This window comes from Zychaea mexicana (genome assembly GCF_025766255.1).
Source record: "Zychaea mexicana strain RSA 1403 chromosome Unknown BDB00scaffold_124, whole genome shotgun sequence".
In the NCBI taxonomy this organism is placed as follows: domain Eukaryota; kingdom Fungi; phylum Mucoromycota; class Mucoromycetes; order Mucorales; family Lichtheimiaceae; genus Zychaea; species Zychaea mexicana.
The window spans coordinates 1-27,831 of NW_026516787.1; the positions used below are offsets into that span (position 1 = coordinate 1).

Consider the following 27,831-nt stretch of genomic DNA (forward strand, 5'->3'; position numbering starts at 1 on the left):
ACCGACCAACTTTGAAAGGCTTCAACTTTCTTTTCAAGTGGTTTTTCAAACTTCTACACTTTAATAATTATTTATAATAGGTCTAAAAAGCATTCTTAAAGTATAGTTTTGTAATATCTTGAGATAGTGAGTCCCTGAAGCTTTTCAAAGTTCGTCTAAATTATCGGCGATTACAGGTGAAATGCACCATACCGTTCAGATCGCCTAGGAGAACTTAATTCACATATACCAAATCAGTAACCTTACAAAACCACCTGTTGCCTTGGAAAAGTTACTTTCCAGCACGTTGGTAACCAAAATGAGACGGGCTGTCGTCATTGATCTGAAAAATAGCACGCGACGTTGGGCACTACTGCAAATCACGTGGCTAGTGTTTGAAAGCCATGTTAAAGATACGGTTGTTGATTGCGGACAGATCGGGACATAACTCTGCTGCATCGACCAATTCTTGTTCTTGATTGTAATCGCCTATGCGACGTTAAACGATATCTTCGTATTTTGCTAATGTCAGTATGATATCTGCATTGTATGTTGTTTAAATGTCTGTGTGAGATCTATCATACATACAGTATAACATATATCTAGTGTTTTTGGACAATGTTATGAGCCCTAATCTTCACCGAGGACATGCAATTATTATTGTTCTACATAGGTTCATGCTTACTGAATGACTTGACGTATCTGCCACCTGTCGTGCGTTATAGTCTCAAGTACAGTACTAGTATCGAACATCTCCGTCCAATATCAGCCGTACCAGGGAAAGAGAGGGTACTTTCAAATCTCTTATATTCAGGGCAAGATAAGGGATTTGCCTTCTTGCCTATATTCCGTACATTACTGATTCTTTGCGTTTATCCATTTGACCGCTTCCTGGCAAACCTCAATCTGTCTCAAGTAGCAACGCCTGTGGAACATAAATATCAAATGGCTTTTTTTTCTGTTTTTTTTTTGCTACCTCTAATCTCCAAACTAACAGCTGCTCTACCTTTTTATGTGGTGTCTTGAACGACGACACTGCTCCATCCCGCGCTTTACGATACGACATTTTGCTTGTATTTTCTACTGTTCGCTACATTCCATTCTCCTCCCATTACAGTACTACCGACAATTATATGTAGTATACATAATATGACGTGCTCCTTTCCCTCCATAAATACTTGTTCTAGCTATCTTTTGCTGCTCGTAAATCATGCGACAATGTCTGAGATAAGATTAAATCGGTTCATTCGACTATAACGTGAATAATTATACATTACTTAAAACCAATGGGGACAGACAATGCGCCACCATTTTAACCCTATCATACTGTATCTGTACATACTCATCTACACGCAAAGTCATACACATGTAGACCTCTGTAAAAAACTGGCTGCACGTGGTATTCAAACCATATGCGATGCATATAGAACCCAACTATAACCGCATAAATAACACGAGAAACCCTCGTTTCTGCGTGCATGAATAAGCAAAATATCACCATGTTCAAACAGTGAGTGATAGTTCCATATTACACAGTTTCTGCATAAAGATCACTGTGTTAGAAAACTAGATGATAACTATCTACCACCCTATTATTACCTGGATAGGATATCAGTTTTTTTTTAAACTGGTGATACGTGCCTGCACCCCAGTGGCGATGCTAACAAAAATCTTCGTATGCACTTGCAATTCGCAAGCGCTTGGTAATCCACACTCTTAAAAGATGGTTTATAAAGTATAATCAGTGTTTCAAACCGCGTGGTCTTTACTTTCAAGTACAACTTGCTCTGTATGTAGTGGTCATATTTTCTGTTTCTCTTCTTCTTTCTCCAGTATAAAGCTCTATATTTGGCGTTCTTTTTCTAAATATTCCTCTGAGCATTTCTTACATTACATACCCAAATATCAAGTGATGTAGTTATCAAGATTCTTTGATGTTGCAGCAGATGTACTAAGCGATAATACTCTAGCATATGTAATTTAACGACGATTAACAGCAGATCTGATCTTTTTAACCTAACATAATACTACTGTAGTGATATGCGTAACCTTGAGATGTCCTCGTGAGGAATGACTAATAGTAATATATAATAGCTATATAGTACTACTTTTTGTAGCCTACAACAAACCGATATCATACGCTGTACCAGGCAAGTAGTAAACAGCATATTTTGGGAGTATGGATGATCGCAATACGCGATTCATGACTGCTGCGGATTGATATCATCTTAGGCTGGCACTCATATAAATTTTAAAGCGACTTTATTACTGAGCCACTGATAGCATTATTCGCCAACATGCCTTCCTCGTCTACTAAGCCATTGTTTCTTGAAACCCATAAATAATTATACGTTGTTAATAATCCACAGAGATCATATCTTCCAAAAACCGTGAGTTTTAAGTACATAACTTGCGGTCCTTCCTCGCTTCGCTCGAATGAATGAACCCCTCCCCTTCGTTTTGGATCAGTGAACGGAAAAGCGTCGCAAGGGGACTCTCCCCAGATTCCCTATGGAGCGTGTATGCAACAGTATTTCGGGTATAATTCTTAAATTGTCTATTTTCAAAAACTAGAGCAGTATCACCTTGTAGCAAAAAGAAGCCTAATTAAATCGTCATCTGTCTATTACGATATCGTTGTCATGGCAGGCGTTTCCATGACCACATTTTGAGAAGTTACACTGGTAAATCTTTGCTTACGCAAAGGAGCAGTGGGGAATGAAAATCATTTTGTCTACTCATTACCCATATCCCACATTTTAGAGCATTTCAGCAACAATGGAAGCAGAGATCAGAGCCGAGGTCACTTTATACGAAGCACTATGCGAATCATCTTTATTAGCATAATGAAAAAGGTGCATAAGTCTTCTTGAAAGGTATCTCTTTTTCGCGAGTATGTTTTCTTTTCCAAGCACCATCATCTAGAGTAATACTACAATACGTATCGCACCCTATGCCACCCTAAACACCTCAAACGCCTAAAGTACTTCCCTGAGCACCTCGCTTCGCCCGCATTATTACTACACCCTAAGCTTTGACATTGTAAAGCATGTTTGGCGGGGTTAGTTACCTTTTAGGTAAGAACATTTTCGTAACTTCTACCAAGGATTTCAAATATAGAGGTAATTATTTCAATACAGAGATAGAGATATGTCGCATCTCTTTAATACACAGGTATTGTTTATCGCACAAAGCACTTCGTCTGGTTGAACCAAAGATGTAGAAGAATCATGAAAAGCTGATAAAATTTTGCTTCAACCGTACCCGTGTTGATTCGCATTTTTATTGTTCCAAATGAGCATCAAAAAGGACCTTCGCAAACATTGAACAAAGGTGTCTGTACAGTTGGGAATCAACAGTATGCTGACGGCTCTTGCAGCAGGATAGAAGACGAAGGACGTTGTTCACAGACCAACTGCTTTCTCCAAGACGTGTCGGACATCGAATTATTGAAGAAGATAAAATTTTCGCTGTCTTGGGAAACGTTTTGTTCTTCCTCTTTTTTACGCGACTAGTATTATATCCATCACATCTAACCTATCCATCCATCACATATCCTAGTCCAACATCATGGTAAGTCCTTAATATCCTTGATATTATCCTTCTCTTTACCCTTTTACCGAGATGGCAAGATCAGGAAACTTGATTTTCTGTGGCTAGGAGCATTATCCCAGCTCCTGCTGACGATATGTAAGACTCTTATACCTCGTGTTGGCATTTCTATGGGAACCAATTTACGAGCGTGTCATTCTCTCTTCCCCTACTGTTTTGTTTCTTTTGTGAACAATTCTCTATGGCTGAGTTGCTTGGAGCGATGGTGCACTATCCCTTGTGGGTGCGTTGCTCTATTGCTCCTTTCAACTACTAGAGTGTCGTTTAATCAGAGTTGTGAATTTTTGTAATGAAAATTTGAATCTGATCGAACATTCTGTTTTGACACTCAATGAACAGCCCCCAGCAAAGAAATCTGGCAAGAAGGTCGCCCCTGCCCCTTACCCTATCAAGAAGACTGCCGGCAAGACCACCAAGACGAACCCCTTGTTCGAGAAGCGTTCCAAGAACTTTGGCATTGGTCAAGACGTTCAGCCCAAGCGCGACGTGACCCGTTTCGTCAAGTGGCCCGCATATGTCCGCCTCCAGCGTCAGAAGCGTATCTTGTGGACCCGTTTGAAGGTCCCCCCTGCCATCAACCAGTTCACCAACACTTTGGACAAGAACACTTCGGCTCAATTGTTCAAGTTGGCCAACAAGTATCGTCCCGAAACCAAGGTTGAGAAACGCCAGCGTCTCCGTGCTGTTGCCGAAGCCAAGGCTGCCAAAAAGGAGGTGCCCAAGACCGACAAGCCTGTCGTTGTCAAGTATGGTTTGAACCACATCACTGCCTTGATCGAGCAAAAGAAGGCTCAGTTGGTCGTCATTGCCGCTGATGTCAACCCTATCGAATTGGTCCTTTGGTTGCCCGCTCTTTGCCGCAAGATGGGTGTCCCTTACTGCATTGTCAACAACAAGGGCCGTCTGGGTGAAGTTGTTCATAAGAAATCGGTCACTGCCATTGCTTTCACCGAGGTCAAGGATGCTGACAAGAACGAACTCGCGAACGTCGTCTCTGCTGTCAAGGCTAACTATAATGACAAGTGGGATGAGCACCGCAAGACTTGGGGTGGTGGTATCAACGGTAGCAAGTCCCAGGCCAAGATGGCTAAGCGTGCTGCTGTTGTTGCCAAGGAAATTGCTGCTCGTCAGTAAATTGCCCTTCCCTGCTATCTGTGTTTGCTAGGAATATAGGATAGTTGTTTTTCACTATTTACTTTTGGTGTATGGCTGTGAAAAAAATAATACCTTTGAATAAAAAAGCAACCCCGCTGTTGCTTGTATCAAACTTGTACATAGTCATTAAATAGCTTTACATACAATTCAAATTGCTTTTTGGTTGTTTTTCCATATTTACTTTGGAAACGTCCTGCTTCTTGGCACTACTAACCCTCTTTAGCATGGTCGGTTCTAGCCCTTCTAGAATGATATCCACGTATAATCTAAACATAGTTGTTTTCGTTATGTTGCTTAAACAAAGTATATTTACAAGCGGGGCCTTCTTGAGATGTAGTAGATAGGATATGTATATATATGTAGCATGTCGCATACCAAATAGAATGTGCGCGGGTGTTGGGTATGTATGTTGTCGTCCAGCCCCTGATGAAGCTTGACGATATCAAGAGCCCGTGATTCGAAGAACCAGCCAGTCTAAACCGTCGTGTAACCTACATATTCTTTGCGTCAGAAACATATTCGCATACGCGTCGATTATATCGTAATTGCTGTCCCAAGTTTCTTCTTACCCTTCTCCTGTCAATGCAGAACATGCCTAATAAGTAGCAATATAAACAAGTTTCAGTCATGGAGTTAATATGTATGCGAATAAATAACTTACGATTATTTTTTACCTGAATATGCCATTGTCGATCTTTGAGACTAGTCAAACTGAGAGCTTCGGAAATCTGGGATGCTGTCATGGCTCCTTTTACATCCTGTTTGTTGGCAAATACCAGTAAACATGCGTCTTTGAGTTGCTATAAGTTTATTTATGCCAACAAAAGCGAGAAAAAAATCAGCTCATATAAACAATAATGAAACTGCGGGACGTTGTAAACAGTAATGGATGCTTTACCTCGCTCTCCATCATTCGGTGCATTTCCTCTTTTGCCACATTGAGCCGGGCATTATCCGTACTATCAATCACTAGGATGACGGCCTATACAATAAAGAAAGCCTGCCTGTGAGGCTCCCCGGTTCTCACCCACCCGCTCATTACCTGTAACTCCCATCATAGCCCACTGTTACCAGGTCAATCCATCCTTCTCATCCAATAGTCATTTCTAACCTTTGTGTCAACATAATACGTCTTCCACGTAGGTCGCATGGTTTCCTGTCCAGCAATATCCTGCGAAAAGATGCCCGTGTTACTATCGTCGACAAGCTCATCACGACATCCAACTGCAAAGAAAAGCACATGTACTTGCCCACATGAGAAACCGGATATTCTTATATTCAATTGTTTCGACATTACTTCCGATCGTAGGTGTTGTTGTGACAACTTGGTTGAGTAACCTAATATTATATAAGCACATGAGAAGCTTGGCAGTAGGTTGTTATGGTTCATGTTGTACTGAGTCGCTTACAATTTATACAAGATGGTTGTTTTGCCGGCATTGTCGAGACCGACAATGCTGATTTTAACCTGAGCTTTTGAAAATAACTTGTTCCATAAATTACTAAAGACAATGCCCATTATGTGTGCGTGTCTCCTTTTATGTATCTTTTTTGCGGAAGTTGGAAAGTAAGAGGAAGAGCAAAAATGGATTGAACTTTTTTATTTTGTGTGCAAGTTTTATATTCCAGAAAAGCCTGTCTGAAATATATTACAAAAAATGATAGGATGCGAAGACAAAGAAGAGAAGAAAAGTGCAAAAATGCCAAGTCGACAATGATTTTAAGAGAGAAGAAAAGATGAAGGTGTGCTGGTGGTATTATGGTGGAGCCTGCCCACTCTGCTTGCAGTTGATAATGATGATGGATGGTATTTAGCGGTGGTGATCATGATGACAAGCGACGAAAAATAACCATATCGTGTGCCATGCCAACAACATTGTCTTGGGCGTCATCCTCTTCACCATCGCTATTGGGCTCTAAAGATACTTCTTGCGGTTTATCTGCCATCATGAGCTGGTGGATATCTTCGCTTTTCTTCAAATCGAAACCCTTTGCTGCAGCTAGAAAGAGCGACACGCGCTCGAGATGTGGGCAAAGGTCTAATAGTTCGGCAACATGTCGTTGTGACCAAGTACGTCGCGTGGCCAGTGTGAGTGAACGCAATTGCAGTGGCGGCAACTGTTGTCGGTGCTGCTGGGTGGTGTTGGAGGTAGAGTTTTTGCGCTTTCTGAGTTCTATCAAGAGCGTGCGTGCATGAATGTGCACTTGGCAACCGAGCATGAGTTCAGACAAGTCTGGGCATTGTGTTAATAAATCACCCAGCAAGCGGGCATCAATGGCGGCATAGTTGGGCTGCTGGTCTGCACCAATTAGTTCCAATCGCCGCAAGGCAAGACGTGTCCGTGATGTCTTGAAAGCATGGTTCGAGAGCGTAGTCCAGCCGCAGATAGTCAGATCGTTGAGATTGACGCAATGCTGGAGTAGGTACCGGACAATGTTGTCACGCACGCCCCATATCCGGATGGACTGGATGTGTTTGAGATGCGGCTCGAGAATGTGTTCAAGATCGTTGATCTGCCATAGCGGCATGCTGGATGGTTTGGTGTTGCTGTTCTTATCATCCGTCGTTGTGGTTGTGGCCGCCTTTCGTGGTGGTTCAAGTCGGATGTTTTTCCAGTGGGATGGATGGTCGCAGAAATGCCGTAATTTCATAGATGCAAGCCGTGCAGTTGTGAGGTCTTTTAGTGACAAGTACGAAACAATTTGCCAAATGATTTCGGACGGCAGATTGTGCAATAAGCAGGACATGTTGCTGTAATAACAAGATAGTGTTGGTTAGAGGAAGAGAAAGGAGCAGAGAGTGACAAAAGGGGGAAAAGGTGAAGTGTTCAAAAGGAATGCGGCGTGCTTTTATAGTTGTCCTAAAGATCGCGGGGCAGACCGAGATCCAAAAGAGACAAACAAGCGTACGCACATCCCACGCGATTACTTAATTTATTCAATCTCGACTTTTAAGAAGATATACAATGATGCATGTATGCCAAGATCATACATGACAGTCAGTTGTCTGATAACTGATAGCCACAAACAACAACAAACTTCGCTTCCTCCCCGCTCTCCCATGAGCAACACTTTAGATTTCTTTTTTTTTTTTCTTTATCCGAAAATGACAGGAAGCGGGTAAGCAGCAGCGAATCAGGTTGGCCGGCCACCATTGCGGGAGGAGGTTGTACACCACCTTCACCACTTGCACAACCTCCGCACGCCTCCTGGCACCAAATTCATGCAAGGCTCTTATTTTGGGCCTTGACGTTGTTATTGCTGCTTGCAGTGCTCCAACAGCCAGGACAATTATGAAGCACTTCATGGACGAATATATCACAATCCATACAGAATTCCTGCTTGCACTTTGGACACGCATACTGACCCGAACTGGCTGCTGATGTGGTTGCGGTGGTGCCGGTATCTGCTTTATCGAACGGAACTAGACAGGAGAAGCAATGCAAGGACTGTAAATTGCTGATGTACAATATATGTCGGTGCAGACCGAGCAAGGGCAATGAGTCATTACTTTGCTTCATATAACATTTTCCTTTCGATCTTTTTTTCTCCCCTCTTTCTTACTCCTCTTCATCCCTTTACCTGGCCCTGACTTCGTCAAAGTTTTCTACGGGGAATAAGTGATGGTACGATCTTGCTAAGTGCGGTGACGAGACTAGTGTCAGTCCACAAACATCGCAGTCGCTTGGCAGTTCGCATACTTTCGACTTGCATCGCGGACAAATGTAACCGGCTGTCGTCAGCTTTGAATGGCTTTTGTTATAAGAATAAAGAGGAAAATGATAGATCATTTGTTAATCTTGTTTACGTTTCTTAAGTCACTTGAGTTGTTTACCGCCACTTACCATACACAGAACGTCGCCTGATTTTCCCTCTGCCGACGAGGGAAGCCCATCATTACAAGATTTGATCTGTTTTTGGTAGGTGCGATCGCCGGTGGCGGTATTGCGTCAAACAAGAGATCCTTGTAATGTGCTTCGTTTAAAACAACTCCATACGTTCCTATTGGTGTTTACACGATTCAGTTATTGATTTCATCACTTATACGCACCGTCATCATTACCACCTAATTATTGCGTCTATCTACCCAATTCTCCTTTTATTTAATCATCAGCTTTTTTTTCATTACCTTTTGTTTTTGTGCACAATTCTCGACAGATCTGTACTTCTGCTGCCAACCCGACAATATTTACACGCACATTTTCCTTTTGAAGCAAATTCACAGTATCATGGATATCCGATGGATCACACGTTGTGAGGGCGCCAAAGACCAGCAGTATCTCTTTGGAACCGTGGCTGGGTACACCCACCATACTTGATCGAGCCAACTGCAGTGCATTCTGTAAGGACGGCTCGCCGCTCGTTTCAATATTATTTCTTGTTTCCAAAGCGGTAACATGGTCGGTTGGGTTGCCGCTCAGTTCTGTTAGCTTTTCCGCAATGCCGTCGCGTGTGACAATAATGCCCAGCTGGGAGATGGGATTTTGATCAAAATATTCAATGACGAATTGTTTGGCGTAGCTTACGGTGAGATCGATCCGATTCGGCCGTAAATCTTTTTCGTTCATGGCTTCCGAAAGATCGAGTATCAGGAACAAGTGTCGAATAATGCCACGTTGAATCACGGCTGTGTCTTTCAATAACCTAGCAAGAAAATAGCAAGTACGTAAGAATCCTTGATCATCTCAATGACACTAATATATAAGACTTGGTTCAAGTAAGATCGGTTGTAAATGGTAAAATCGTATATATACCTCCGTCGTTTTCGTTGTTGCTGTAATTGCGCGACGACACTACTTAATCGCCCTTCTTCGTCTTCTTGTAAAACATCCCAACTTCGTTTGTACTCTTCTTCCCAAGCGTAGCCTCCGTTGCCGGCCTCGTCGTCTTGATTGAGGGTATCATCAATGTCGATATATTCTTCGTCCAAAGGGCGTCGAGAACCCATAGTGTTATAGTGGTGAGTGAATGTCTAAAAGGCAGCAGGAAAAGCAATGCATTGAACGTCGCAGCGTGGCCCTGTGTGACTGAAATGAACGTGGTCGAGTCGAGCGGGCTTTATTCATTCTTGCACGCACATCCATTTCAGTTTGATTTTGGTGCTATGGATCAGGCACTTGAAGCACTAGAGGGGACTGCTAAAGTAGGCTAGGCTACAGTAGAAAATGCATTTAAGATGGAGAATCTCCAAGCATTTTAATTCGACTGTTTCTTTTAGTGTTCTATTCAAAAGTGAATCGCAGTTTGGACAATCGATGACAAAGCTACTACGATGCAAAGATAACCGTCAAACCGCTTGCACAAACGCACGGAAAAAGCCAATCCTTCTTAGGTTTCGAGCATCCAACGCTTTTGTATTGGTAACGGTGGGCATTGGATTATTTACAAACGTAAGCTTTGTTAGAAGATGATAGTCGTATATGTATTTTCCTGCTACAAAAATAACCGTGATCTCTATAATGATACTGTATCAACGGCCTCTTTTTATTAGATGTTTATTTATACCATTATCATCCCCATTAGTAAGTATTTTTGGAAGACTTGAGAAGCAGACAAGAACATACGATTGCTTCTACCGCTTTAAAGGAAAAAATTATAAATATTTATTTATGATAACCTTGAGATATCAAATAAAAATCCTCGTATCTAGTGCCCTTTGTAATCGAAGCGATACATGAAGGAAAAGACCCAAGATCTTTAACCGGACAAGAAAGCAACGGTGTACAAAATTCTGGAGAAACTTCGAAAGAGACGGGTATACTGCTCGCCCTCTTTGCCGTTGCAATGGTTGTTGCTTGTCCCTTCCTTGGTTATATGGGTAAATGTTTTCTCCGCATTGTTTCATGATCGCTGATTTAGTGCTCTTTAATGTTGTCGATCTTAACCTGGGATCTGCAACAACAACAACAAAATGAAACAAATTTTACCTAGGCGATCGAATACCTCATCGAAGATACCCTATGCTTTTGGGAATGGTAGCCTTATTTGGGTCCATCTTTTTCTTCCTTTACGGAAATCAACTGTGGATGTTTGGAGTTGCACGCTGTTTACAAGGCTTTGCAGATGCTTGTATTTGGACACTTGGTCTTTGTTTCATCGTTGATACTTCTCCACCACAAGTCCTCGGAGCTCAGGTACGCCGTTTATGACGTGTATACAAGTAATCGAATAACTACATTATCACTTTGGGGAAAATTACATCCACTAAGATTCGCTTAGTTAAGCAAAGCAGTGACATTCCATACAGTTGGACTAGCTTCCGGCGCACCAATTGGAGGTAATATTGCCATTATTAAATAGTATAAGTAATTTGCGTGAAATTAATATATTCCATCTGTTATTTGATACTGATGTCAAGTTTGATTTTACACATTTTTGTATGTTTACAGGTGGTATGTGTATTTAATCACGGGATATATCTGCTAACATTACGGCATAGCTCAGAGCAGATATCTGATATACAGCAAATTCAACTGCACAGTATTATTCCATAGTTATGGTTACCGTGCACCGTTTATTTTGTGTCTCATCGTTACTGTCATCGACTTGATTCTACGGATTTTTGTAATTGAACGTCGAAACTGTTCGGCAGAATGGTTTGAGCCGTCAGCCGATAGCATTCTTCAGTGCGGCAATAATCAAGGCGGCAATGAAGCAATAGTGACAACAGAAGCACCACGTGCATTCGTTGCTATTGAAGAAGAAGAACACGAAGAAGCACAGAGTCGACATAGCAACATTCTTAGCGCTACGAACAGTGATTCTTCCCGGAAAGGCGATGAAACAGCGACTATCAACAGTGAAGTTATTACAACAACGGCAACGGAGAACCATCTTTCATCCCATATTAGCAATAACAAAAATTTATCGCACCTTGATGTTGATGCTACTGCTGACACCAAAGAAGAGATTTTGGCGAATGAAGAATCCCCCCCTGTTTCTCGCTCTTTCACCGTAGTGCAGCTTATGCGGTATCCAAGGGCTCTAGTAGCAATGCTCACCAGCTTTGCATTTGGAATTGCATTCAATGTCTTTGAGGTAAGATAAAGCTTGCATCTGATCCATTATGGTAGTATAAGTCTCTTCAACGTTTAGTATGTTTCTTTTAATTAGCCCACCATGCCGATCCGCTTAGCCAGCGAATGGGGCTACAATTCTGGTCAAATCGGCATCGTTTTCCTAGCTCAAATGATCCCATCCTTCGTAGCCACGCCAATATGCGGATATGCCTATGATCGTTTCGGTCCCAAGTGGATAACTTCCATTACCATGACTCTCTGTGGAATTTGCACCGGTCTGATGGGAATACCAAACCATTCAACACTTGGAAGTATTGTTCCTTTAATTGTGCTGTTTGCTCTCGAAGGCTTTTTTGCTGCGGCATTTACTGTTTCAGCATTCCCAGAAATCGCACATGCAGTTAATTCTTTGACTAACAGCAGTAAAGATGGAACTGCAAGCAGTTATGCTCTGCTTAATGTTGCTTTTGCTAGCGGTATGTATCATAAGCTTTGAACATTATAACCCTTGTTTTTTTTTTTAAAAAAAAATGGCTCGTCTTCTCTCTTTCATTCGTATTATCAGTGAGAACGACTCGTACATAACATAATGGTGACAAATAAATTGATGCTGATGATAAATATTTTTACTATAGGCGCTATCACTGGGCCTCTTTTAGGTGGATTTCTTTTCGATAAAGTTGGGTTCTTCTGGCTTTGTATTATTATTGCTTGCTTTCTGCTTTTAGCTGCACCTTTTACATTTATATTCTTAGGAGATGAGCCAACTCCTGTACCAAAATGTATATCAAAATTAGTATTTACTACCTGATGTAAATGTTGCCATTTGCCTTGCAGCAGTAGGGTTGGAACTTCAAATAGTTTCGAAAATAAGTACATGCTTATACATAAACCGCACTGTTGTCCACACGTGATTACTTGATCACCTTCGAGAGGGCGAAACGCAACCTACTTATCATACTATCAAGTTATAGAATATCTCACGTGGGAGCAGTACATGTGGCGACATTGCATTTGTCGACGCAGAAATTCTGAAGATCGGTCACAAGCCATATGCATGTATGCTGTATGATACCCCTTAATTTCTTCTTATTGCAGATCACTTTTCTGTTTTTCTTTCTGTTTCTACTTTTATGAAGAAAAATCAAACAATGTCATCATTAGTATGATGCTACGACGGTACAGTAGAAGCCGCTATTTTTGTAGATTCGATCCTGCCATAGATATATACTAGTCACTGTTTTCTTTGTCTTGTTCTCAGACGTTAGTAGAGCATAAGACTTTATTTCTTTTTCTGGCGAAAGTGTATAGTACCATACAACATGTTGTGACAAACAATATTTAATTGATGACTATCTACAGTATTCCATCATCATCGTCATCACCCCAATCAGTAGCTTGTGGCCATCATTTATACAATGATTGTTACAAATTATTTAACATGATAGCTATTATATACTACTAGTAGATGACTGTAAATACGAAGGCTGCGGTACAAACCCACAAACATTTCACCTCGGCACGCTGATGGTCGGTTTATGTATCAACGGCCAATATCTGTGCGTAACCTGCAACGCTATCTCTCCCAGATTGCAGATATCAAGATACTATTTGGTAGAAGCAAGGACCGCAAGGTTTCTGGGTTAGCATCTACTATAAAATGTAGTCTACCACACTGGAGACTAGCAGCCATTCTGTACATGCGGCACCAAACCACAATTGGAAGTCATCTACCGCACAGTAATAACGGCTTTCCTTGTCGAGGTCGACAAGCACGGTCATTTCGGATACGCAGCGTCTTGCATGTGGGCAAAGCCTCTCAAATTGCCGCAGGTGCTCTTGGCATAATTTGATATCAAAAACTCCCATTGTACCCAGTAAAAACCAGAATCCAGTCGCGAGCACAGAACAGAAGATGTCATACTCGACGAACGAATGGAAGAGTTGGTCTATTATTTCTAGGAGAAAAAGGGAGGAGCAGGTCGGGCCAAAACTTTCGCTGATAGTCATTTTCGTGTATTACTCTGGCCGAGAGGCAGCTCCCACTATCAAAGATGAAGAGCTGAAGGATCGATGGGATTGACTGCTACTAATTAATGATTGCCATTTAGTTTTCCTTTCCCTCTCTCCATCGTATTTATCTTGAGCACCATGACCGGTTATGCAACAGAAATATACTTTGATCAACTGCATCCAATATCTCAGGTCACCGTTTGGACCTTCACATGACGTTGGAAGGCCGTTTTAGGTGCTAGAGGCGTATAGTAGGATTGTGCCCACTCTTCTTGCGCGTTGGACTTCATTTAAATCTACACGTTCCTCTACATGATGAATCGACCAGGACGCTTTTATGGGATAAAAAATGCTGTTAAGCGATATATTTGCGTTTCCCTACAGCATCTTGTAGACAGTTCAGTGACCTTTCTACGAAGTTTTCTGTCTAAGATCACGCTACTGTAAATTGAAACATGAAAACGTTTTCTCCACTCCTTCACCGGTGTATGTGCGGTGCAGAAGAACGAACATGTGATCATGATCATGCGTAGCTCAAGTATATATTTTAAAACGGTAAGTTAGTAAGCTCTGGCGTCCCAAAAGCAAAATCTAGACCTTCCCTTTCATTTTATGTATCCACACACAACAACACAAGTGTAGTATGTATCTATAAGCGCGCCGCACAAATATAACGAGACGATACAATTGGTGCTGATGCCATATAACTGCATAATTTATTTGCATCGGCGTTTAAGAGCAAACAAGGACAAGTGTGCGGCACCCTGATCTCCGTATGGCGCACAGAGATGTTCCGATCTTCACGGGAACGTGAATGCAGGATCCTACATCAAAAACGCATTATCTAACATTGGTATCTCTATCTCTTTTCCCTTCTGGTAAATGCACACTTGCTGAAGGTCTTCTTTTACGCATTGCGTAGCAATTCGTGATTTACACCAGCTGACAGTTAGTAATTGATGTGGGAAAAGGGCGATAAGATTCATATCTCGATTCTCTTCTACTTTACATTATACTGTATTTAATTCTAAGCATGAAACCCTACCATCCTTTTATCAGTAAGAAGAGCTGAAAATGGTTTTGTACGTTTATTATACAATGTAGGCGTTTGGGTGTAAGGATATACAAGATCATTAATCATTTTCTGCATACAATAACAAGGAGTACAAAAGAATTGAAATCAAACTTTGTTGCTGAGTAGGGGGATGTTATGCTGAAGCAGTTTCCTGCTATTGTATTTGTAAAAGCGTCACTTATATGGCTGCACCTTCTTAGCCTAATAAACACATCAATTCCGGTCTTAGTCGCACTACACATCAAGTTTGGCAGATCGATCTAATCGGTAACAGGATGACGAACCAATAGAGCTTTAATGCTTTATTGATATTTTCTTATTCATGTTATTAGTAGTTATTCAATAGACACTTTTTTTAATGAAAGAAGAAAGGTACCGGAGGAAGACGATGAAGAGGGGCGCCGCTACCTTTTCTTTCTATTACGTCAATAGAATAAGCACCATTACTAGTAGTGAAACTTTATATAATAGCTACTGACACACAACACAGCGGCGAGTGTTCCACCATGTACCCTGGTCATCGACACAATCAGCACTGCGTCGGTTACTTACCTGATTATACCACCACTGAACTGGTGTCATGGGTATCAGCTTTTAATGGGACTGTCATTACCACTGCTTCTTTCTATGAATGTTATATAAGAACGTCATTACTTTTGAGCTTTTCCAGCAAATTGGAAGCTTGTTCTTCTTCCTCTCTTTACCTACCTATCTCTCTCTTTGTTCCGGAATAGCTTTACCTTGTTTTTACTGTATTTTCTACTAATTTATTTATATTTCCTTTGTCTTATATTACTTATACATATTTATATCTCAATGGATACTTTTTACACCAACCAAGAAGGGTTGTCTTCATCTTTGACTTATTTCGCAAGTGGTGATGGTGGTGCTACCGGAAACTTTGTCGCTCTACAAGAAAACGAGAAACGAAGTATTACAGCTGCTCCTCTATCTCTGTTACCGTCACCGTCCCTTGCACAACAACAGCAGCAAGAAAGCTTGGGCAATGTACCTTATAACAGATTAGAACATTTTTCCAACACGTGGGGTGGCGCTGGCGGCACCTACGGCGCGGAACCAAATTTGGTAAATTACCGATCGATAAGCCTTAAAGAAGATCCCCATTATAGCGAAAGAAAAATGGTCGTGAAAGTAATTATATACTCTGTATAAAAAATACATGCGTTGTTTATGTACAGAAGATCATTACCAATGGTGTGTCGAATGGCTGCGAATGGAATGAACAGCAATATGAGCCGCTGAGCTCATCGTGGTCTTTTCTCTCGACTTACAACAACCCATCACAACAGTTCGGTCAGCATGATAATGTCATACAAAATGATACAAGACCTATGGTTGGTATCTCAGAGTTGACGGTAGAAGATTTCGCTGTTTTCAAAGGGCATGACGGTGATTTGTATTCATGTAAGAGAACCATCATCATATTTTACCATTACTATAGATAAACCGATACGAGAAGAAAGCACTTACTGAGCATAACCTTCATCTTCTTGGCACAGCTCAATTTCATGATGACATGTATATCCGCCGTGGTGATAAAAACGCAGGGGGCTATAGCAGCCATCTCTTAGATCGTGGGCACAGACTTTTTATGGAATTTGATTCATCTTTTTTCAATGGCAGTACCAGCGGTCCAGGTAGTTTGTGAGGTTTATGCCAAAAGAAAAACACCACTGTCTAATTTTATAAGATTTTTATAACACGACTAATCGTTGCAACGCACTTATGACAATTCTATCTAGAAGCCGCATGCAATGCGCACCAGCATTATGCAACTCAAATGTTTGACATACCGTCATCGACTAGCATTGATGAATGGTTCCAGCCTTTCTCTGGCCAGGCTGATAAGCAACCGCCAAACCAAACCGAAATTTCTGTATGCATTGAATAAAGTTATGGCAAGCTTTTATCGTCAGAAAGTAGTAGTGAGCTAATGTTATGTACTGTAACGTTCATTTTATAGCCCTCCCGTCACCAGTATCTACCAACCTTTGAACATGGGCCGCACGGAGGTCCATCATCATCCTACGAAGTGTATCAATCCTCAGAAAAAAAGTCCACTCCACAATCAGCAGTGGAACAAGGAATTAGCAAGGATTTACCTACGCCTCCAAACAGCTGGAAAAGCAATGGGTTCGGTTATCATACAGATTTATTGTCTCTTCAAACAACACACGATAAACTCGAGACCGCTGCTACACAAGGAAGGACATTGCCACTTGAGGGTAACGCTCATGATAACGGGTTGCTCAGTGATAAAGACCAGGGACGACTGGATCAAGACCCTCGTGTTACTGCTGGAAAGAACGATGGCTTTTATGCCTGTTTCTTTCAAGGATGCAATCAACACTGTCGACGTAAAAGTGACTTGCCACGCCATATACACAGCGTCCACGATCGCATGAACAATCGCTACATTAACTACAAGTGCAACATATGTGGCAGGATGAAGAAATGTAAATCCCGCATCGATTCAGTGACACGTCATGCAAAGATTTGCTGGAAAAAGAAGCAAAAGATGAGTAAGAGCCACCATAATCAATCATCATCACGACCATCACAAAACTCGAGTCGAACACCATCTCCATCACTGCCGCCAAATGCGTACACAATTATCAATCAGCCTAACTCTTATCATTGCTGTATTCCAGGATGCGCCAAGAGTTACACTAGCGAACGATCCTTGGACGATCATCTTTTTACCCATGACCATGTAAACAACGATCCTATCACACGTTACTGCCACGGTTGTCATGAGCTAAAGAAGTATACCCGACCTGAGGCGCTGGAGCGTCACCTGAAACAGTGTTTGGGAAGAAAAGATGTAACAAATAGCTAAAACAAAATGCCACATTTTAGTGGTTATATGTACATACACACATCCATACACACACACACACACACACAAGTGCATATGCACAAGCACAGATACACGCACACACTTTTTCTTCTTATGTATTAAAATCTTTATCTTACATCTGTTAGTCTATTTATGTACAACAATTACTATGCTTGTTATCATTGAAGGTTCCTTTTCAATTCATCGATACACTTCTTTTTTATATGTTCTGCTGTCGTCTTTATTACGACAGTAACATCTTTGTTAACATTTATGACCTTTGTATCATATCTATCAATATTTTTAAATGAAGAGTCACGTATGTCAAGAGAAGAAAGACAGAAGTTTTTTAATGGTAGAAGTAATTATAATTAAAATATCACAAAAGGTGGAGTTCTATGCGAACACATGATTTGAAAATGCAGAAAATGGGAAGGTGAGTTTGTGAGTGTGGAGGGATGATGTATGCCTTTTTAATGTATAGATTGCTGTTGCACGAGTGTATAAGGAAAATGATGATAATTATAATTTGTACGACGAGTGTATGTATGGATGTATATGTAGAAGAAAACGCTGTAGAAGTTTGTTTACAAGATTCCTGAATCTTTCAATGCGTTTCTTAAAATGGTATCAGTAATGGCAGAGAAGACGAGGCGGATCTAGTAGCAATAAAACTCCCGTTAGTTTCTTACTAGCAGTAAGACTGACTATAAATCACAACAGCTGGACTCACATTGGGTGTATCAGTTGCTTGCGTAAGGCTATTATATATACAAAAAAAAAGTTAAAGTTGATTAGCAAAGGGTGATCAGAACGAGGAGGGAGAATGAGCCGGAGATGCCAAGGGGTAGCGAGATATCAAACTCTTCTATTTATGCTAATGATGATCGGTGACGTATTGTTCTTGCATCGACTTGGTTTACAAACACTACAAATTCTAGAACTTACTGAGGAAATATATGAAGCTTGGCTCGATTGGTCTGGTTGAATCGCCAAAGGATATACTTGGCAGCCTTATTGATATCCTGGCCACCTGTGTAGGCAACAATGATCATATAATTAGTAGCTATTATTACTATTATTTGCCAAGCAGAATAACACCACATGTCGAATAGCATAATATTACCTCCGTAATCGGGGAAATACTTCTCCAATGGTATTTTTGGCAATTTGTTCTTGAATACGTCAATTTTGTTCAAAAAGAGGATGATCGATGTTCGTAAAAACCATCGGCTATTGATGACTGACTCAAAGAGGACCAAACTTTCCATCATTCGATTCTGTATCAAAATTGATGTATGGTTACAAAGTATTCGACATTCAAAAAATCATCTCGTGGAGTACAAGGGGAAGAGAGCAGCCATACAGGCAGAAGGAGACGAAATTGTATCTTGCTATTAATTACCTGGCGAGATTCTTCAAGCAAAACCTGATCGTACTCGCTCAGGGAAACGCAAAATATAATGGAGGTTACTGCCTCAAAGCAATGGATCCATTTTTTACGTTCCGAACGTTGGCCACCGACATCAAACATGCTAAAAAAGGTTTGTTGTTGTTGTTAATTTAGTTGCTTGCAGCATGAAAAAATGCTGCTGCTGCTGCTGCTATTGCTATTGCCACTAACTAATACTGCTGCTCATTGTGACTTACTGGATATTCAACTGTCCCATTTTGAATCGGGTCTCCGTTATGCCTGTGGTCTTGCATCGCGCACGTAGCACGTCCTGCACGTTAGGTACGTAATCAGGCTCACCTATCCGATTCGCTTCCTCAAAAAAGCTAAGCAGATTAAGAAGAAAAGTCATCAACATCGATTAGTAACTAATAAACAAGTGGCGTGTTTACACATGTTGTCGTGGTAGAAGAAGAAACTGACTCGCCAAAACAACTCACTAAGATGCCGAATCCATCATATAGAAATCTGTTCCCTCTTTATCTAGAAGACGCGTTACTACCGCATCCTTCCAAATGCATGCAACAGCTGCTGCAATGTCGGGACAGATGGGCTTGTCGCTGTTGTTGTGTAGTTTATATTCCATGATCTGTTGCGCATTATACTGGAGAATAAAATTAGATAATGAATTAGCTTGATCAAAACAGTGATGGTGGTGGTGTGTGTGCCAAGAAAAGGGATTGAGCGTCATACTTCATTTTTTTCCTCCTCGAAAGAATAGTCGAATTTGCGAACACCAGCGATCAATGCAAGAGCGGACTCGATCAAATTTTTGTAGACAGCTGTGCGCCATGCCATCAATTCATCGGTGGTGTAACCATTCTGATGGATGATCTTCATTTGCTTGACAATCGTTGACTTGCCAGACTCTCCACTGCCTGTTGTCGTGTCAGAAGAAGCGGGGTGGTGGACGGCGCATATGCAAGAGAGTTGTTGTTTGATGAATGGATTAATTAGCAATTTCTCTGTATAGATGAACATCTGATATACATTACATGCCTAGTAGCAGAATTTTGCACTCTCGCTTAAGCTTTCGAAAGTCTTCTTCGAGCATGCGATCAATGTTTTGGCTGCGGTCTTTCTCCGTCTTTTCGTCTGAGGATACACATAAGCCCATTTCGTTTGTGTGATTTTACAATGAGTGTGTGGTTGACGATGAATGAACAAGTCAATGAGCAGCTGCGGTGTGTGAGATAAAAGGAGTGGACTTGAAAAGAGTTTGCTAGAGGAAAGAGAGACTTGAAAGAGGAAGACAAAAGTACGTCAAGGAGGAAAAGCGAAGACAATCCATGGTTAACTTTTTTGGGCGATTTTTTAAAGGGATAGAAGCAACAAAAAAGCTAGGAGGAGCATTTGGGGCGGGGGTGTGAGCAGCTCAGGGCAGAATGGAGAGGTGCTGCCCCTCCTTCTTCTCAATCACTCTCCTCCCTTTTCCTTCTTTCTTCTTGACTGCTATTATTGTTTATTTTGAGAACTCAAGTGAAAGAGCGTACTGTACGTGTCCATATTGTGCATACATGCACAGCCACTTAAGAGCAGCAGCAGCAGCAGCAGCAGCAGCAGCAGCAACAACAACAGCACATGTAGCATGTATGTGCATATGTATTCACCCACATCTACCACCTTCTATAATGCGCACGTCCGCGCTCTTCCCCTCCGCTTGGACCATTTTATTGTCATTCAAGTATTCTATTGGGCTGATGATTTGCTAGCATAATCGGCATAGCTTCCAGGGTAATTCAGTACTCTAATATACATATCGCAGGCGGGTACTCTCGTTAGTAATTGCCGGACACACATTGCTTGTACCGCAGGCATAGCAGACTTACACTTTATAGCCGATTTCACGCAGGAAATCTGCTGCATTCGCGCTACGGATACCAGCTTGGCAGTAAACAATGATCTTGTCATCTTCGTTGGGTCGTTCAAAGCCATATTCTTCTTCAAACTCTTCTGCAGACATGGTCCACGCAGGAAGAAGTTTGCTCTGTATATCATCCAATAAAATTTGTGATCAACCACGTGAATTAGCAAACTATTTTTTCATGCATCGGCTCTATTGTATCGAGGAGCCTTCCTCCTTAATATTTGTACCAAGGGGATATTGATGGCAGATGGTATGAATCCTTGCATGACCTCGCTCGGTTCGCGTACATCGAGCAAAATGTAATCCTATTTCCATACACCGCGGTTAAAAAGTCAAATCCCTTTCCTTATACACACCACATACACAGCGACAGCTTACAGTATCTTTATCATTGACAATCCGTTGTACTTGTTCAAAGTCAACTGCATCCTTGTGCTCCATAGTATATGTTCGTAACTGTTGCGCTCTGCTGCTGCAACTGCTGACGAATGGGCCAGTAGTGGTGGTGATTCTGTTGGTGTTAACACGAGGTCTTACACATGCTGGGCGTAAAGCAATATGCATTGCTCGGACAGTGGTTCTCGCGGGATTACGTCGCGTTGCCCATTGCAGGGCATTCAGTGTTCGAAGATTCAGAATGCGTTGTTGGGTTGCCATTTTCCGGTTTGTAACGAGGTCAGAAAAGTGGTTGATGTGCGCGCAGCGGAACGGAAATATAATTTTCATTCTGAGTTGGCATAGTAAGGCTGTTTGAAGAGGATGGTTCTTTTTAATAAGCATTTCGTTTTCTATTTTTGTATGTTGGATGTTTTCGTGGACTTGCCATCATCATCGCCACCTAACGCGCCGGCACATGACATAAGTGCAAGGCCGATTAATGCTGTTGCGGTGTAATCTATGATGGTTATTCTTCCCAAAGTGTCACTTACCTTGTACTTAATACGCGTATATCGACTATTTTGCGCTAACATCCCCAAATTTGCCAGACTCACTTTCAGCTATAGCTTGCAATTTCGTCTTTTCTTTGTTCTTCGTTGATACCTCAACCCCTTCCTCATTGATAATTGTCGGTCAAATTCATTTTATTGACCGTTGCAGCTACTGTCAGGTGTTTCAAACAGCTCGAAAAGAAGTTCTCTAACATTTGACGAACGCTGAGCGCTCTTAGACTTTGCAAATTTAACACTCAAGGGAAGATGTGTGATGCTTGCTGAAGACATGTTCTCAAAATCAAAACTTAACAAGCAACATATCTTACGTTCGCTCAACTATCGACGACCTGCGTTCGTCATGAGACTGAAGTCAACTTTTTAATCTTCGACAAATGATGGAATAGGATTGCTTTGGAAACGTATACTACTCTTCTGTATTGGAACGCTTTTTTTTACGTCATGATTCATTCTATGCCAAAAGAGCAAGATGTTTGTCTGCAATCATAAAAGAGCTGCAAAAGGCAAAAGAGGAGATTTTACAGCGAGGATTGCACTCAAACATTCGTCTATTTTATGTATAAAGATCGAGCCCTTAACCCTTACAAAATACCAAAGATACTGGAGTTTCTCAGTTCTTCGATAAGCGTTTTCCATCGTTTGACTTACATGTCTATCCGCATACGACGATGACGACGACGAAGAGAGTGCTGCTCACGCAACGAGCACTTTAAACGTGGCGACGACCAGATTCACTCATGAACGACATTGATTTCCATGGATATTAGTAGTAGGTGCAATACCGAAGTATGCCACAAAATATCACTATCTTGCAGATTGATACAGATATTGGTAATTTGAAATCCTATAATACATAGCTACCAGTTTCGTTATTCAAAATTCATTATTGATTAAGCGTATTCTTAAAGAATCAAGGAAAGTAGTGCTGACTGGAACACTTTACGTATGTCTCAGCAATTATTACGCATCTCCGCAAAATTCAACCGCGCCAAAGTGCGTGTATGTGTGCGTGAGCGAGTTTGCGTGTGTGGGGCAGTGCCGGTTTCTTTTTTCCACTCTTTTCTTCTCCCTCTTCCTCTTTGTCACAAAGAATACATAAATAACTTATATAAAACAAGAAGAAGAAACCATGGGGAAATCTGTCAGTGTGAGAGTTCGACCATCCAATGGTAAACTCTTTGACGTTACGCTTGATCCCGAATCGACTACCATTCGTCAACTCAAAGAGTTGATCGGCGACAAGATGGATGGTGCTGATCCCGCCGAACTGAAACTTGTCCACTCGGGACGGATACTGAGTGATGACCACCTTTGTCATGAGTACAGTAAGCATTTAAAGAGAATGACTGTAAGGTCGACCGAGGGCTTTGTAAATTGTTAACTGATTGGCTGCAAAACATCCCCTTTTAGATATCGACTTTGGTCATACTATTCATGTGGTTCGACCCCATTCCAAGAAATCGCCCAGTGCACAAGCTTCGAACACATCGTCCTCAACTGCGTCGACCACAGCCACAGTGACAACAGAAACTCCTGAAACGACGACAACAACACCACCTTCAGCCGTTAATACTACTACCTCTACTACTCCTGCTGATACTACACCTTCAGCAACAACAGCAAATGACTCGAATATGACACGGTTTCCCGGTTTGGGCGGATTAGGACAGCAGGATCCAATGGATATGTTTGGGGGCGGCAATAATATGCGAGCACCCATGATGGAACCCGAGACCATACGACGATTAATGGACTCGCCCATGATGCAAAACTTGCTGAGCAACACTGGTAAAGCGAGAGAAAGAAAATCAAAAGATGTGGAAAAAGGGGGTGGGATTAGAAAGGAGAGAGTATGTGTGTTTTTGTGTCTATGGTCTTAGTACTTCTTCTTTTTCCTTATCAGTCTTTCATTGTTCTAACGTTTGGAAATTATTCACTGAATAGATATGGTACGATCGATCATTATGAGCAATCCTCAAATGAGAACATTAGTGGAGCAAAACCCGGAGATTGGCCATGTTATCAACGATCCTGCGTTCCTGCGACAGTCAATAGAAATGATGAGGTTGGATGAGAAAACAAGATTGCCACTTTGATTAACTGTTAAGATGAAACGAACGCCGTGTTAAGTTCTCTCTTCTTTTGTATCAGAAATCCGGAAATGATGCGACAAATGCAACGAAGCAACGATCGCGCACTATCCAACATTGAGGTAAAGTAGGGATAATCTTTTTTTTTTTCATTTGAGGAAAATAGAATAGAGAGGAAGGTGGGGTTATGAAAATTAGTCTGATCAAATAGCGAACGACGGCAAATTGTAGGCTCTTCCTGGAGGCTTCAATCATCTGCGACGAATGTACAACGCCTTCCAAGACCCTTTAGAATCTGCTGCCAGACCAGATGACCGCTCCACCGATGAAGCCAATGCTCGACTTGCACGAGAACTGAATGTCACTAGCATTCCAGGTAGATAGCCTAGAGCAAAAGATAACTTATCGTTGTGCTTGACCGTTAGTGTAAGGATATTCAATGTGTATACTAATATTACAACGTACCATTAGAAAATCAATTGAATACTCAGGCATTGCCGAACCCTTGGGCATCTCGCTCCCAACAATCAAACTCGCAGTCTTCTCCTGCTGCTGGTGCATTTGATCCATCGGGATTGGGCGCTTTGGGCGGAATGGGTGGACTGGGCGGTATGGGAGGCGGAGGAAACTCGGGCAATCCGTTTGCTGGTATGTACCTTTAAGTCAAAGGATGTGTTATTTTTTCTATATATCACACACCTAGTCTAATACGACTTAATGATTATGATGAAATAGGTCTCTCCATGTTTCCCTCATTTTTGAACCCACAGCAACAGCAGCAATCAGTAAGTGAAGGCGTTCTCCAGACACATTTGTGATTCCTTTAACAGGGTTTACTGATGTAAAAATCGACTACATAGAACTCGGAAACATCCTCTACTCCTCCAACGACTACTGATAACAGCAACAACAATTCACAGCAACAGCAACAGCTGCCGTTCTGGGCTGATCCCAGCTTCATTCAAGCTAGTATGCGCTTACAACAAGCAATGATGGAAAGTCAGAGGCAAAATCAACCGGATGGCAATCAGCAGCAACAACAACAACAGCAGCAACAGATGCCAATGTTCCCTTTTTCACAAGGCCCGTGGAACTTTGGGTAAGTATCATCACACGGCACATGCTTATTTTCTCGATGAAAAGTCAAATACTTAATTCGTGATTTTCCTTCTTTACTTTAATTTAGTAATTTAGGCAGCAATGCAGCAACGTCTGGATCCACAGCGGCCTCTACCACATTATCTACTACACCCACTGAACCACCAGAGACCCGATTCCGATCACAGCTCGAGCAGTTGGAAGAAATGGGATTCTCGGAGCGGCAAGCTAATGTCCGTGCCTTGTTGGCTACGGGTGGCGATGTGCAGGCAGCTATCGAATACCTACTACATAACTAAGGAAAAGAAAACCATCATGACCTCTCCCTTTTTTTCGTCCTTTCTCTTCGCTTCCACCTTCTTTTCACTACCTTTTTTTTTCTTAAGCAAGAGCAAAAAAAAAGAGGAAGATGAAGAAAAACATTTAAAGTCAAAGACGCTTAATATCTCCCCTATCTACTATCCATCTGTTTTCTGTCTCCATCTTTAAACGAACGGCCCTGTGTACTTTTTTTCTTTTCATCTCGTCTTCTTCCCTCTCTTAACCTTCTTCTACTGAAGGCTTACTTGTCTACATTTATTTTGCGACATTTCTCTTTTCTATCTATACTTGAATAATCGAGCTTAATACGAAAGATGATAACATATTGATGTAATAAGCATGCCACATATATTCCCTGACCCCTTTACTCATGCAACAAGTGCAATGACTTGGTGCACATCAGTGCGTAGCGCTACCTACATAAGTTGGCATGGCCGCACTGTATATTCTGTTGCCTAGTAAACCTCCAAAACTTCTCGGTGTCACTTAAGCAGCTACCAGAAAAACCCAGGATCAAACAACACTGCAAAACTCTGGGCAATACCACCTGAAAGCACGCCTTTCAAGCTTTTCTTGCCCTGAACTTCTCCCAGCTTTTCTAGTGTGGAATCGTAACACTAACAGGGTATATGCATATGTATTACTTATTGTAAGCTTTACTTTTGGTTACGGACTTATATGAGGAGCTTTGTCGCAGTAGTTCAAATGTAGAATTTTTGATTTTTTATGGGTGACTTAGTGACCTTATGTAATTGGTCGCTTCCTTGCGATACAATCAGGAGGAGAATATTTACAAATGAGGGATACCACAACTGAAAAATCCCGTATTATGGGGAAAATGTTAGGGTAGAGGAGAGACTGCGGAAGGTTGAAATCGATGTTGAAAGTGATAAGAGACTGGGTAAGAGAATAAAAGAAATTACAGAAGAAAGAGGGGACAAATAATGAAAACGATAAGATAGACAATCTGAACTATGCTGTAAGGATTAAGGTACGTGTGTGTGTGTGTGTCTAGGAGGAGGGCATCCTCTGGAGCAGGTTTGAATATGATGCATCATAGACAACACCTGGATGGCTGAGGCGGTCTATTGCGTGCAGGACACGGAGCAGAGTTGGCCAGACTTTCTTCCAAGAGTTTGGCATCAGAGCGAAGCAGATGGTTCAGAATGTAATCCAGTGGTTGTACATCGTCGGGTAGCAAGTCTGGGAGTGGTCTGAAAGCATCAAAGAGCTCCTGAAGAAGGGGGTGGAGGTGCTCACATTCAACATAGTGTTTTTGATTAGCGAATGGTAAGTCACAAAGACATCTTTGGAGCGGGTACGTATGTAGCAAAATACCTCATAGCGATCGTAATAGAACTAGCAAAAATGGGAAATACAATAAAAATGCACTCTCTGTCTTCAATAGTCTTATACCGGTAGTTTAAATCTGGCACTCAGTTCATTTACTTAAATGTATTGACACTCTCGATAATACAAGTCAGTTTGGTTTGGTCCTCCTTATCTTTTTACACACCAACTCTTAATCTTTTGTACACTCCTAATGGAGACATAGGGTGTATAATGCGCTAAAGATGCGAAGGAGATATAATTGAAGTAGATGAAGGGAAAAAGAAAGGAGGTAGTTTCCTGCGAGTCATACAAAGCCAGCAGTATAAATACCCGTGGAGGAGATCAGCCGTCGAGTACCTTCCTACCCTCATCACTGCATCGTTGCTTAAACACTATATTCTATACCAAAGCAAACGATCTGTTAAGATGCGCTTTTCTGTCATCTCCGTTGCTGCTGCTATCTGCCTCATTGCTGGTATTCAAGCTGCTCCTGCTCCTCCCAACAATGCCGGTGCTGCTGCTTCCCCAGCCAGTCCGGTCAATGCTGTAGCCAGTGGTAACCTCAGTGGTGTTACTACTGGACTTACTAGTGGCCCTGGTGGTCCTGTTGCCGGTGCAAGTAAACTCGCCGGTGGTGCTGGTCTTCCCGCTGGTATTACTAAGCGTACTGCTGCCGAAGGCGCCAAAAATGATGCTAGTACTCGCAAGGATGAATCCTCCAAGCCGGAAACCGCTGGTACGGTCAACAAGGCTGTTCAAGGAACCGAGGGAATCACACAATAGGTCGACAATATTGCTGGTATGGGTGGACCTGCTAGTAGCCTTAGGATCTAAACGTCCTTTAGTCTTGTCAGTCATATACACCGCCAATAAAACCGTTAGTCAAGGCTTCCGTGTTATCATAGCCAAAGAACTTGTCTTGCCAATCTTGCTGGGCCAAGTTGCTTTTGCCCAGTATAAAAATGGTCATTATCTTCTCTAACCACTTCTTTCTAAAACAAACTTCA

General features: G+C 41.7%; 11 protein-coding genes across 11 annotated transcripts; 5 read left to right on the top strand and 6 right to left on the bottom strand.

The window, feature by feature from the left end:
* Positions 1–3,474: 3,474 nt before the first annotated feature.
* On the top strand, positions 3,475–4,842 carry BDB00DRAFT_851384 (50S ribosomal protein L30e-like protein). The gene is made up of 2 exons (XM_053125500.1): positions 3,475–3,552; positions 3,931–4,842. Exons 1-2 carry the CDS (start codon positions 3,550–3,552, stop codon positions 4,723–4,725), a joined length of 798 nt encoding a protein of 265 aa, XP_052974090.1. The 5' UTR covers positions 3,475–3,549; the 3' UTR covers positions 4,726–4,842.
* BDB00DRAFT_851387 (ADP-ribosylation factor-like protein 5A) lies at positions 4,821–6,325 on the bottom strand. The gene is made up of 7 exons (XM_053125501.1): positions 6,156–6,325; positions 5,997–6,084; positions 5,858–5,917; positions 5,645–5,728; positions 5,421–5,546; positions 5,316–5,341; positions 4,821–5,237 (listed from the first exon to the last, which is right to left on the bottom strand). Exons 1-7 carry the CDS (start codon positions 6,263–6,265, stop codon positions 5,189–5,191), a joined length of 543 nt encoding a protein of 180 aa, XP_052974091.1. The 5' UTR covers positions 6,266–6,325; the 3' UTR covers positions 4,821–5,188.
* Positions 6,326–7,627, bottom strand: BDB00DRAFT_851400 (uncharacterized protein). Its single transcript, XM_053125502.1, has one exon. The coding sequence runs from the start codon at positions 7,492–7,494 to the stop codon at positions 6,571–6,573; it is 924 nt and encodes a 307-aa protein (XP_052974092.1). The 5' UTR covers positions 7,495–7,627; the 3' UTR covers positions 6,326–6,570.
* A 340-nt stretch (positions 7,628–7,967) lies between these two features.
* On the bottom strand, positions 7,968–9,694 carry BDB00DRAFT_773667 (Ssl1-like-domain-containing protein; the record flags this gene model as incomplete). The annotated part of the gene is made up of 5 exons (XM_053120110.1): positions 7,968–8,205; positions 8,329–8,499; positions 8,592–8,748; positions 8,876–9,390; positions 9,501–9,694. 5 exons carry the CDS (start codon positions 9,692–9,694, stop codon positions 7,968–7,970), a joined length of 1,275 nt encoding a protein of 424 aa, XP_052974093.1.
* A 571-nt stretch (positions 9,695–10,265) lies between these two features.
* BDB00DRAFT_88762 (major facilitator superfamily domain-containing protein) lies at positions 10,266–12,676 on the top strand. The gene is made up of 7 exons (XM_053128443.1): positions 10,266–10,564; positions 10,678–10,880; positions 10,966–11,023; positions 11,136–11,138; positions 11,228–11,784; positions 11,860–12,241; positions 12,401–12,676. The coding sequence occupies exons 1-7, from the start codon at positions 10,531–10,533 to the stop codon at positions 12,574–12,576; spliced, it is 1,413 nt and encodes a 470-aa protein (XP_052974094.1). The 5' UTR covers positions 10,266–10,530; the 3' UTR covers positions 12,577–12,676.
* A 2,993-nt stretch (positions 12,677–15,669) lies between these two features.
* BDB00DRAFT_792345 (uncharacterized protein) lies at positions 15,670–16,347 on the top strand (the record flags this gene model as incomplete). The annotated part of the gene is made up of 3 exons (XM_053121112.1): positions 15,670–15,939; positions 16,053–16,278; positions 16,316–16,347. The coding sequence occupies 3 exons, from the start codon at positions 15,670–15,672 to the stop codon at positions 16,345–16,347; spliced, it is 528 nt and encodes a 175-aa protein (XP_052974095.1).
* A 307-nt stretch (positions 16,348–16,654) lies between these two features.
* Positions 16,655–17,713, top strand: BDB00DRAFT_792346 (uncharacterized protein; the record flags this gene model as incomplete). Its single annotated transcript, XM_053121113.1, has 3 exons — positions 16,655–16,750; positions 16,838–17,396; positions 17,526–17,713. 3 exons carry the CDS (start codon positions 16,655–16,657, stop codon positions 17,711–17,713), a joined length of 843 nt encoding a protein of 280 aa, XP_052974096.1.
* Positions 17,714–18,052: 339 nt separating this feature from the next.
* On the bottom strand, positions 18,053–20,560 carry BDB00DRAFT_851412 (heterotrimeric G-protein alpha subunit, GPA3-like protein). Its single transcript, XM_053125503.1, has 9 exons — positions 20,166–20,560; positions 19,860–20,044; positions 19,607–19,770; positions 19,364–19,492; positions 19,119–19,248; positions 18,840–18,993; positions 18,662–18,746; positions 18,447–18,474; positions 18,053–18,372 (listed from the first exon to the last, which is right to left on the bottom strand). The coding sequence occupies exons 1-9, from the start codon at positions 20,281–20,283 to the stop codon at positions 18,301–18,303; spliced, it is 1,065 nt and encodes a 354-aa protein (XP_052974097.1). The 5' UTR covers positions 20,284–20,560; the 3' UTR covers positions 18,053–18,300.
* A 215-nt stretch (positions 20,561–20,775) lies between these two features.
* Positions 20,776–21,862, bottom strand: BDB00DRAFT_851415 (Rhodanese-like domain-containing protein). The gene is made up of 4 exons (XM_053125504.1): positions 21,412–21,862; positions 21,261–21,338; positions 20,996–21,153; positions 20,776–20,913 (listed from the first exon to the last, which is right to left on the bottom strand). Exons 1-4 carry the CDS (start codon positions 21,811–21,813, stop codon positions 20,856–20,858), a joined length of 696 nt encoding a protein of 231 aa, XP_052974098.1. The 5' UTR covers positions 21,814–21,862; the 3' UTR covers positions 20,776–20,855.
* Positions 21,863–22,992: 1,130 nt separating this feature from the next.
* BDB00DRAFT_88843 (uncharacterized protein) lies at positions 22,993–25,863 on the top strand. The gene is made up of 9 exons (XM_053128450.1): positions 22,993–23,308; positions 23,394–23,837; positions 23,928–24,048; positions 24,135–24,195; positions 24,305–24,449; positions 24,545–24,721; positions 24,809–24,858; positions 24,934–25,172; positions 25,260–25,863. Exons 1-9 carry the CDS (start codon positions 23,113–23,115, stop codon positions 25,468–25,470), a joined length of 1,644 nt encoding a protein of 547 aa, XP_052974099.1. The 5' UTR covers positions 22,993–23,112; the 3' UTR covers positions 25,471–25,863.
* Positions 25,864–26,935: 1,072 nt separating this feature from the next.
* BDB00DRAFT_88895 (uncharacterized protein) lies at positions 26,936–27,652 on the bottom strand (the record flags this gene model as incomplete). The annotated part of the gene is made up of 1 exon (XM_053128458.1): positions 26,936–27,652. A coding segment is annotated over one exon (429 nt), but the record flags the coding sequence as incomplete, so codon positions are not given.
* Positions 27,653–27,831: the final 179 nt, after the last annotated feature.